The sequence below is a fragment of the Pipistrellus hanaki genome, assembly GCF_964339955.1.
Source record: "Pipistrellus hanaki genome assembly, chromosome: X".
Taxonomy (NCBI): domain Eukaryota; kingdom Metazoa; phylum Chordata; class Mammalia; order Chiroptera; family Vespertilionidae; genus Pipistrellus; species Pipistrellus hanaki.
In genome coordinates, this window is record NC_140524.1 from 89968275 (window position 1) to 89980190 (window position 11916).

General features: G+C 43.4%; 1 protein-coding gene across 1 annotated transcript; it reads right to left on the reverse strand.

The window, feature by feature from the left end:
* Nucleotides 1-5798: 5798 nt before the first annotated feature.
* On the reverse strand, nucleotides 5799-7250 carry LOC311615518 (melanoma-associated antigen B5-like; the record flags this gene model as incomplete). Its single annotated transcript, XM_084870875.1, has 2 exons — nucleotides 5799-6253; nucleotides 6641-7250. The coding sequence occupies 2 exons, from the start codon at nucleotides 7248-7250 to the stop codon at nucleotides 5799-5801; spliced, it is 1065 nt and encodes a 354-aa protein (XP_084727001.1).
* Between the last annotated feature and the right edge of the window lie 4666 nt (nucleotides 7251-11916).

Genomic DNA, 11916 nt, shown 5'->3' on the forward strand with positions numbered 1-11916 from the left:
TGATTTCTTCTTCAGGACAAGCAGGATAGGAAGATCACTCCTGATAGCAAAATGATTAGCAGGGGAGTGACATCCAGCACCTTTGTCATAATATATTCCTTGGAATCAAGCCACAGGGCCTACTTACACTTGAGGATAGGAGTACATAAAGGCAAAATCACCAGGAGGTAAAGATCCTGTGGGCTCACTAAAATTCTGTCTGCTACAGTCTGCTCTGGAGTCCCCATTTTTCATGTCCCTCTTTTATGTAAATACATGTCACCCAGCCAAGATCCTCAAAAGCCAGATTCAGTTACCACATCGCCTCAAAAATTCCAATATTGCCAAAACCGTTTTGGCTCAGTGGATAGAGTGTCAGCCTGCAGACTGAAGGGTCCCCGGTTCGATTCCAGTCAGGGGCATGTACCTTGGTTGCGGGCACATCCCTGGTAGGGAGTGTGCAAGAGGCAGCTGATCAACGACTCTCTCTCATCGATGTTTCTAACTCTCTATCCCTCTCTCTTCCTCTCTGTAAAAAATCAATAAAATATATTTTTAAAAATTCCAATATTATCATCTAAACGAGGTCTACCTGCAAATAATGGTGAAACTCTGGGGGTTTATTTTATGAATTATGCCAACTGGGCTAATTACATCTTTATGTTTGGATCTATGACATAAAAGAAACATCTGATCTCTCTGACCACAACCAATGTACAATGATGGGACAGGCATAACATAACAATTGTGAACTGGTATGAATTGTAGAAAAGGGTCTCTAGAATAAAGCAGTTCTGAAACCCCAAAGAGTAAAGATTGTCAGTTCCTTGTTGGATATCAAAGCCTCAGAATAATTCTAGCTATCACCTTCATCCAGCAGGTTCCTGCTTCCAACCTCTGTGTAATACTTATTTTTTAAATGGAATGCAGACCATATTTGCAGTTGAGAATGTAAAAGAATTATCTTGCAAACAGTCATCCAATGCAGTGGGACAAGTAGCCTTCACACTTACCTAGCCTACTCCAGTAAAAATGTCCTCCCTTATTTATCCAGGTTCAAAGATAACTGCTGTGTGATTTTGCATTTACAGGCTTCAGTCTATAACTCTGCACCACATCTTTTGATGCTTTGGTGTCAGTTCACCACTCCCATAGCCTTACCTCACCATCAACAGGGCTAAACTTTAACTTCAGTACTACTGAAGCACTGTAGTTTCCCAAGATCTAAATAGTTTTGTCTCAAGGCATTTATACTCAACCAGGGGCCCATTGCATGCCAGCGTGGGTTGCTCAGCCTGACCTGTACCCTCTCCAATCTGGGAGCTCTCAGGGGAGCCCTCTCCAATCTGGGAGTTTCTGTCTGTCTTTGCAATCATATCAGCAGATTGTCTGAGACCCCAATCCAGTTTGGTTTGGTGCTCACAGAATAATAGAGGGTTTTTTTGTTTGTTTGTTTGTTTGTTTTGTGTGTGTGTGTGTATATTTTCTCCACTGGGGGAGATTTCCTAGAAGTTGCAGGATATCTTCTTTTTAATTTTTTCTTGACACTGTGTCTTTACTCATGTCTATTACCTCTGCTTTCCCTCAGTCCCCCACCTGCACCAGTAACTTGCTCCAGGCTCACTTTGCTCTGGTGTCTAGGAGATCCTGCAATGTATCTGCCACCAGAACTATGATTCCCAGCATTCCTGGTGCTCGCTATGCTCTTGGTTTTCCATTTCTGGTCCAGGGCTACAGAAACCAAAAGAACTGGTAACTTAAGCCACCGCAGGCCAGGCTGACAGGACCGGACACTTCAGTGGCATCCCTGGGACCTGGCCACTCAGTGCACACTCTGGCCACAGACTTGAAGAGGGCGGGGTCCTGGGGACACCTACTGCATTGCCCCCATGACTTGACAAGCAGGTGGGCATCCCACCCTGCCCTCAGCCTCTTGGCACCTGTGTGCATAGGCCCAGAGCAGCCAGGGGCATCCTGCCCCACCCTCAGCTGCTTGGTGCCTGTGCGCATGCATGATGCCCACAGTCCTGCCATCTTTGTCAGGTTAATTTGCATGCGCACTCCTGATTGGATGTGGGCATCACAGAGGTACAGTCAATTTAAATGTTTGTATATTATTAGTATAGATGGTGCTTACATTCCCACCTTCTACCTCCTTCTGTTTAATTATCATTTACATCTTCCATGATACATACAAAGGTCCAATTGCTCCAGTGGCAGAAATTGTACCATTCCCAGAAATAGCACAGTGTCTTCCAAAAAGCAGATACCTAATTAATATTTAGGGGTTGAATGTGCCAGTAAACACAGTATCTGATTGATTAAAATTTAATTTCTGCTACATTTTTAAATAAGCTAGGTAAATCCAAGTGTGTGTGTATGTTCAAAATTTTCAAACAAAATATAAGTTTAGGGTATCTAATAGTTGAGCATCTTTCATTTAATTTACCTCTATTTCCTGAGCACAATAATTTTACTGCTGAGTTATTTAATATTTCCAAACAAACAGTTACTTGATTGCCACATTATTCTGTTTCAAATCATAAGACAGAATTTTTTCAATTTATTTTATGAAAGAGCATAGTTCTTACTCTTAAATTGGATACACAACACTAAATATAAAATGGTGATTCATAAACTTATCTTCTTCTTCTTAAATATATCAAATCTTCTGTTAAAAAGAATCCAGGTTCAAAGATAACCGCTGTGTGATTTTGGTTTTACAGGCTTTAGTCTATAACTCTGCACCACATCATTTGATGCTTTGGTGTCAGTTCTCCACTCTCATAGCCTTACCTCACCATCAACAGGGCTATACTTTAACTCCTCGCATCCATAAGTGACACATTCAAGACATTTATAAATTATCTGGAAAGAGAGAAAGAGAGAGGAAGGAAGGAAGGAAGGAAGGAAGGAAGGAAGGAAGGAAGGAAGGAAGGAAGGAAGGAAGGAAGGAAGAAGAGGAGGAGCTCCCAATTACTCTGAAATCCAGTTTCTGGGGAGACCTGGAGGACCCAAACTCCTACAAGGAAAAGCTGGACTGTCTGCCATCTGGTCGGAAAGTGAGAGTGGCTTGCTTGCAGAGCTGCAAGCAGGAATAATTGTTTACTGTGCTGGGGCACAGGAGGCAGGGAGGAGGTTGGGAGAGACAGAGATGGCTGACTGGCAGCCATGACTGTTTGCCACACCCTAACCTAATGACTCCCTGAGACCCTGCCCCACACAACCTACAAACCCACCCAAGCTCTAAGCAGCGGCTTTTGCATATGAATACCCTGGCCTATTGCAGCTTAACCTAGCAAACTGCAGCCCTGGTCAGACAGCTCCAAAACCTCCAAACCCCAAGCAAAGAGGAGAAAACTGTAGTTCTTGCTGTATCTCCTACTGGGTGGCCTCAGACAGTAGCTGATTGCACCTCATTAGAGATCCAGAAGCCAATGTACTAAGTGATCAGTGTGAGAAACCAGATTTCAACTCCTCACATCAATAAGTGACAAAAATCTTACACCTATGGATGAAGACAGTGGAGGAGGGGTAAAGGGCATGGGGAGGGGTGGGGAATCAGGTGGAGGGGATAAATGGGTGAAAAAAAGAGGAACATCTGTAATAATCTGAACAATAAATATTTATTTAAAAATTTTTAAAAAGTACATTGTCAGTCACTACTTGGGATTAATGGCAACAATGAAAAATTACATATTTTAAGTAGCACAAGTGCATTATATAAACTTGGACAACAAACATATAAACACAGCATTTTTAGTAGTGTCAGTAATCAATGTTATTGTTGCTGCCAATATTAGTTGCATACAGTCAACCATATAAAAATTGAATTCAATTATGTCAGGGAGAATTTTATATATATATATATATATATATATATATATATATATATATATATCTCAGGTGTTACTCTTCTACAACAAACATATAAACCACATAGAAAGATGGCTAGCAAATATTACCATATATATTTTTAATCCTTATCTGATGATATTTTTTCATTTTTAGGGAGAGTGTAAGAGAGGGAAAGGCAGAGAGAAACATCTATGTGAGAAAGACACATTGACTGGGTGACTCCTGCACATGCCCTAACCAGGGCCCGGGTTGGGGAGGAGCCTACAATCTAGGTACCTGCCTTTGACCAGAATCAAAGCCAGAACCATTTGTTCCAAAGGCAAAAAATTTATCCGATGAGACCAACCAGCCCGGGCCACCCTGTATTTTTTAAATGACAGTTGATATAATTTTCATCCCAGATGACACCAACCACATTGTTTGGCATATACTTGAGTCCAGGACATGTCATAAAAGATGTAATTATTTCATACAAGGAACACTCAGTAAACCAAAAATGGTCCTTAGCTAATAAAACTAAGTAAAATTTCCACATTAGAGAGCCTCTCATTTAATTCAGGCAAGCAGTTGCCTTCCCCAGCTGGATGCACCTCAAGCTTCTAGAATTGCTGTCAAGGAGCAAGTCCCTCCATCCCTGCCAGTTGCCCTTCCATCCACAACACCTCTGTTCACATTCATCACACCATGGACAAAAGCTAGCCCTCACTTAGAATTTGCCAAATCCCCTCAAGCTAACCCGAGTGAAATACCCATTTAAGTGAGCAGGTTCTCCCTGTCCAAACTCAGGGTAAAGCGTGTCCGCACAGTGGCTTCTTGGCATCTCACCTCAAAGGAATGTCATCTCTATTTCTCAGCAACTGCCAGGAGATAAGCATAGAACACCCAGTTTGGACATTGTGTCTACCTGCACTATGACAAGAACAAAGGTTACCTTCTTATCCTGACTTAGGAGATTTCTCTCTAGTTTACCCAGAGTGCCAAAGTAACTTGCAGCAGCAGTTGTCATTTATAGACTGAATGTTGTTGACCCCTACTGCATCACAGCAATTAATATGCTACAGCCCTAACCCCCAGTGTAATGGTGTTTGAATTTGGAGATTTTGGGAGGTACTTAGGTTTAGTTGATGTCATGAGTATAGGGTGGCCAGGGTGCCTTTATTTTTCTTCTATGAAGCACAAGAGAAGCAAAACCCTCTCTCTACCTGGCCAGGGCACTGAGAGACGCAGACCATCTTCAAGCAAGGAAGAGAGCTCTCCCTGGAAACTGAATCTGCTGGCACATTGATTGTGGAATTCCCAGGGTATAGGACTGTGAAATTGTTTTTTAAGCCACCCAGGCTGTGGTGTTTTGGTAGAGCAGACAGAGCAGACTAACTCACACATTGTCTCCCAATTCTCAAGAACAACATAGGAGGGTCAGGCCTCTGCTCACCATTTCCACAACCTCCATTGGCCCACCACATAGCATAAATGAAAATTACAACCCACAAAGGACTTACAGTTACCTAAATTCCCAAACTGCTTTGCTCTGGAAATTTCTGCACAACTGCTCTCAACCCTCTTCCTCATCCATTCTTTTTACTTTGCCTCTAGGTTCTATGGGATGCTTCAATATCTTCCTCACATGAATGCAACTTGCAGGCTATAAAATTATAAGAGAAAAGACTGCATTTCCTTTAGTGTCCCCAGTCCTAATTATGAGACTCCTCAACAGCAGATTCAGTGTGCAGTGGTTAAAAGAGCAAGCAAACACAAGATCTAATTTATTAGGATTTAATTTATCCTATTTTTTGAATAAACTAAGAACATCAAAGTATAACTCAGTTAATTTTACAAATCTGGAAATTAAAAGGAACAAGGAAAACTAAGAATGATCATGTTTTTTCTTTTCTATTCTATTATCCCAGCAACTAGAATAGAGATCCTTTTATACATCCAAGAATATTATCCTTATTGTGATATTATATATTCTGGTGTGAAGGATGACAAGCTTTAGATTTCTCTATGGGTAGAAGGGTTGTTCTGGCTATGGCCCTGGAAAGTGCAGTGACTTGAGTAGTAGTGGCAGCCCTGGCTATAATTCTGGCTCGGGCTCTCTCTTCTTCATCTCGCAAAGCCTCCTGATAACAGTATGGGAAGGCACTGGGGTGGGTACCATTGACCTTTCCCCAAAACTCCAGCACTTTCAACTTGCTGGTTTCTTGATATGCTTTTGAACCCCACAGGAACTCATTGCATGGAGGATCACTATGAGGTACCTGATGGCACTCCAGGTACTTCAGCCTCACAAAATTGGTAATGAGCTTCCTGGGCTCCCCAAAGATGAAGTGCTTCCTCCGAGGGTACACACGCATCAGACGCAAATCTTTCCAAAGCTCTTCCTCAGAGACACAGTTGCCATTCAAGAAGATCATACCTATAAGAATAAAAAAAATGAGATAAGCAATAATCGTTATGCTGAAAGGCATGCATATGCATCAGTCTGTTGTGAGCTTCTTTCTGGGCCACCAGTTCTTCTCACACATCTAGGGGAAATGGTGAACAACATAGACTGATGAACAAGGTCAGACCCAGATATAAGGAGCCATGGGTCAGACTGTTGGACCTCAAAGGGAAGGTAGGGATAAAAGGAAGAGATCAACCAAAGGACTTAGGTGCATACATATGAGCTTAACCAGTGGTCAAGGACAATAGGAGGGTGGGGGCATGAGGGAGGGTGGTGGATTGGAATGGGGGATTGAGAACAAATATGTGATACCTTTATCAATAAAGAAATTAATTTTTTTTTAAAAGAAGATCATACCTAGTATATGCATCAGGAGACCAGTCTTGGGTAACCCCTTGCCAGGACGCACCCTCCCATTATTGGGGAGTTTCAATTTGCTGACAAGGGCGTAGGAGTGTCTGGTTGTGTCCACTTCATGCATGTCTAATGCAAAGAAGGTTTCAATTTGCTGAGAAACTTTCTTGAGCATCTCAGCAAATCGGTGTTTGTAATTTTTCCCAACAACATGCAGCATATCATCCTTCAAAATGGGCTTTCTCAATTTATACTTGTTCAGAATGAATTGTTCCAAAGACACAGTCTTGTTTTTGAACTCATCCACTTCTGAGACTTCAGTGAAGAGTGGGATCTCAGAGGAGACAGCCTCATCCTCATCTTGCCTGCTGAAAGCTTCATCAGACCCAGGGCAAGAAACAGCTACAGAAGAGGTGGTGGTGGTTAGCATGCTTTGAGTGCCCTGGGAAGTGTGATGTGACCCAGCCACAGGCAGATGCTGGCTAATACCTTCACACTGAGTAGAGGAGAGAGTGGACTCCCCTTCAGCTTCTTCAGTGGCCGGAGCATTGCCACCACTCTGAGGTGCACTCTGGGCATGATGGCGTTTCTTATTTTTGCGATGCCGGGGCATGATGTCACTATGGTCAGGGACAACAGGCAGGAGTCTGGAAAGGAAATCAGGAAATAGAGACACCAGGATGAAGGACAATGAGATGTTGCTATTGTCTTCAGCGTCAAGATGGATTCTACCTTGGTTTTAGCTAAAGCTGCCTCTGCAGGTTTCCTTGAAGGCAGTGCTCTAGCCACACACGGGGCTTCAGTTCTTATCAGTCTGTTCCTTAAGTAATGTGGTGAGGCATTTGCAGGTAATTTTAGGGTACATCCTGGTAGCCTGTGGGAAGGTTGTGTTCTGGGATGTCAGATACTTCAGAGTCCAGTATCAGAATCATCATGTCAAGTATTGGCAGGTCCTGGGTCCCCTCTATTCTGCTTCTGTGAAATTGACACCTCAAACCAAAGCTAGCAGATCTCTGAGACCCTACGGAGACAGGGAAAAGTACCTTAACTCCTGTGTCTGTCTAACTAACAGTTATGTGGAGCCCTGCAGGGTATTTACCTGGTCTCCAAGAAGTGCCTGGTAACATACCTTCCTACTGCTGACAGGTGGCTGCACTCTCACACTAAAGCCTTCTTTTCTCTTATATTGAATGGAAATAAGTGAGGGTGAGTCTCAGCTTAGTAGGCCTACCCTTCAGGTGCTGAATGCTCAGATTGGGCTCAGGATTCTATCGTATTCAATGGTGGGTGGGCCCCTCAATCTTTCATTTGACTTTTGGTATAGTAGCCTGGGACTCCTCTCTCTTTCCAGCATTTCCTGAGACTGCCCTTCCATGAGGATGAGAGTCATCCCACCTGCCCATATACTCCAAGGCTGAGAATAGGGCTTCCCTTACTATGATCATGTATGTTCCCTCAGATATGATGGCCCAGGGAGATGTCCCCTTAAATCCTGGAAACACCTGGATATCAGCCTACTGGTGAGGGCAAACCGTCCATCATAAATGAAAGCTGCCAATCACTCTACACAGCAGCCCCCTCCCCTCACCCCCAACCCAGCTTGCAGGACACCCAAGGAGAAGAGGAGCTTCAGCCATCTTTTCTGGAAACCTCCTGGCATCTTGGTCCAGCAGCGGGATGGGGACCCCTGGGTCCACAAAGAGGCCTGCCCCCCGCCCCCCCTGGGTGCTTCCTCACTTGAGGGCCCTCCTCTCAGACCAAATCCTCACCGTATCTGTCTGGCAACAGAGTTGGCCTGTCAGCCTCGCTGCCCAGTCTCCCAGGGTGGAGGGCAGCACAAGGCCCAGGCCCCCTTACTGAGGGGTGGGCGGCCCCTGGGAGACCTCAGACTTCTGAGCCTGGTTTCCAACAGGTCCAGTCCCTTCCCTCAGACCAAGACCCTCAGTGTCTGACCCACCCAGGGGGGCAGGAGGGCTACCCTCACTGCCTCCATGTTTGGGTGCTCAGGGAGCCTTGAGCAGCCCTGGTCAGAGTTTCTCCCCAGCTCCCTCACGTGGGCTCTGCTGGGGTGTCACTGTCCCCTGCTGACCTGGGCCACCCCAGCATCCCAGGGCTCCCACCTTCTGAGAGGCTTTCAGGGGATCACCCTCAGCCTGAGAGCTGTGCCCAGGGTCCCCCAGGCCTGAGAGCAAGTACAGGGCTGGAGGGGGGCAAAAAGGGGCTGGGCAACGGGGGAGAGGCGGGGCAACGGGGAGGTATTGGGCTAAGCAAAGGGGGAGGGACAGGGCTACAGGGAGAGGCAGAGCCTCCCAGAGGGTTGGTTGGCTCACTCTTCTTTCCCCAACTCACCTTGACTGGAGCTATAGCCTAAGTCTCCCTTCCAAAGCGATGCCCCTCAGTTAAAGAGACAGGGCCTTTCCAGAGTGACAGTTGGTGGGATCTCTGGAGCCTTTCCAGGGTGGCAGTTGGTGGGATCTCTGGAGCCTTTCCAGGCTGGCAGTTGGTGGGAACTCTGGAGCCTTTCCAGGGTGGCAGTTGGTGGGATCTCTGGCGCCCCCTGTGTTGTAGGGTGGAAGCAGCCTGCCTCTCACAGGGATTGTCACCTGCACTCCTCTCAGGACCTGAGGCACTGCCCTGGGGCCCCAGCCCTTAGCCAAGACCCTCACCTCCCTGGGGTGTCCCTGTCCTAGTCAGTAGTCAGCCCCACAGGGGGCTCTAAGAGCAGATGAGGGAAGGGTCTGCAGGTCTTTCATCTGGGTCCTCATCTGGGCTCCTGTCTCTTTAAGGAAAGGCTTCCCTGGAAATTCTACATCCTTGAAAACTCTTTTCTTTATACATATATATATATATATATATATATATATATATATATATATATATATATATATATATATATAATGTATTAATATATATTAATATATAATAAATTATATATATTGATATATATAATAAATTAGCAAGACAGGCATATGAACTCTACATTTAAATTTCAAAGGATATTTTCTCTCTATTTATCAGTTAATCATTGAGGCAAACAATAAGCTATTTTTTGGTAATAGAATATACTGGGGTTTTGTTTGTTTAATTTTATTGGGGTGACATGTTGACACAGGACTGGATAAGGAATAAGTGGTAGATATACACAATGGAATACTACTCAGCCATAAAAGGATGAAATACAATGGAATACTAGGCCACTATAAAAAAAGAAGGAACTTTTACCATTTGCAACAGCATGGAGGGAACTGGAGAGCATTATGCTAAGTGAAATAAGCCAGTCAGAGAAATATAAATATCATATAATCTCACTCATATGTGGGATATAATGAACAACATAATTTGATGAACAAGAATAGATCCAGAGACAAATGGTAGGGGAGGGGGGGTTAGAGAGCAACCAAAGGACTTGTACGCATGCAAGGCAGAGCCAATGGACACAGATACTTGGGCAGTGGAAGCTTGCTAGGCGGGGAAATGGCTGGGGGATGGGGTCAATCGGGAAAAGGGAGAGATATATAAAACTTTAGACAACAAATTAAAAAATAAGTAAGTAAATTCATAGAACATTTTTTAAAAGGATGATATAACATCATCTGCAACAACATGGATGGACCTTGAAAACAATATGCTAAGTGAATTAAGTAAGAAAAAGCTAGAAACCATATGATTTAATTCATATGTGGGATTTAAAACTTAAACTTATAAATGCGAAAAGCAGTGTTGTGGTTGCCAGAGGGAAGGGGGTGAGAGGAAGGGAGTCATAATATGAGATGACAGGAGATTGAACTTTGGGTGGTGGGCACGTGGTGCTATATACAGATCTTATAACATAGAAACACACACATGAAACTTGTATGTTCATGTTGACCAATGTCACCTTAATAAAATGTAATTTAAAAAAAGCAAACTCTTGACTAACCTGCCTACTACAAGGTCTCACAGAAAACAGGTCTGTGTCCCAGGAGTGATGTAGATAGGGAGGCTGAGGTACCAGGCAGAGGACCAGGGCAGATGGCAAGGTCTAGACAAAACCAACACACACATACAACCCAGGATCTTCTCTTGCTTCTCTTTAGGACCCAGACTTGGCCTTTTATGAGCTTCTGTTCCTAAACATTTCCTAATGATAAGAGACAGGCTGAGCCAGGTAATTTTGTAAGGTCCCATCTTGCCTGATCATATTATCACTGGATATTATCTCCTGCCTTTCATGATTCAGGTTTCTCAATGGTCTGTTATGCTTAATGCTCTAGCTATGCATTCCAGTCCACCACATGGAGCACAAAACTTTTCATTTAATTGTCTAAAATATATTTTGGAGCAGTGAGAAGAAGAGTGAATGCAGATATATAAGGTCTGCATTAGGATGGAAGAGTTTGGACATTGTGTGCCGGCTGTGAGTTTGACATGCTTGCTCTTGATGAATTCAGACCAGGGGTCTAGTCTAGTTCTGTCACTTACATTCTTGTGACTATCTGAATATGACAAGTTCACCATCTGCCAACTGAGTGTGATAAATCCTATAATTTAAAATTGTGGGAATGTATGTGTTGTATGGGAAGCATCTGTCAAGATAACTGGCAAACACTGAGTTTTTTATGATAGCCAGTTATGATATTTACCTACACAGTATCATCAGGCATTTTTTTTTAAATCCAGGATCTATCAGAGAAAACGTGATGCTCTCAGACAGAACAACACCAAATCAGCTAAAATTTCGATTTACAATGTAAAACTAAATAGCTATTCTCCATTAGGGCATTTGTTATTTAATATTGGTTTGATGATCCCCGACCCCCCATGACCCTGATGCAACTTATAGCTTCTAGAATTTCATCAAGGACTAACTCATTCAATCCTTTCTAGCTGTCCTTCAATCCAAACCATGTAAATTTTATTGTCTCTCTTTCCAAACAAAATCTAGCGCTCCTTTAGAACTCACCTAAGTCCACTAAATGTATTCTAGTTAAAATGCTCTTTAAAAATTGTATGCATAATTTTATATATATTTATATAAAATATAATATTTTATACATTATATATATTTTATATAACATAACAGTCAGTGTGTGTGTGTGTATATATATATATTTTAAAGACCTGATGCATGAATTTGTATATGGGTGGGGTCTGGCCAACCTGGCCAGGGGGAGGGGACATGGGCAGTTGGCAGGCCTGCCTGCTGGTAGAAGGGAGAATCTGCATATTAGCCTTTTATTATATAGGATATACACTGAGTGGCCAGATCCTTATACATTCAGAAATCAGAATAATCTGGC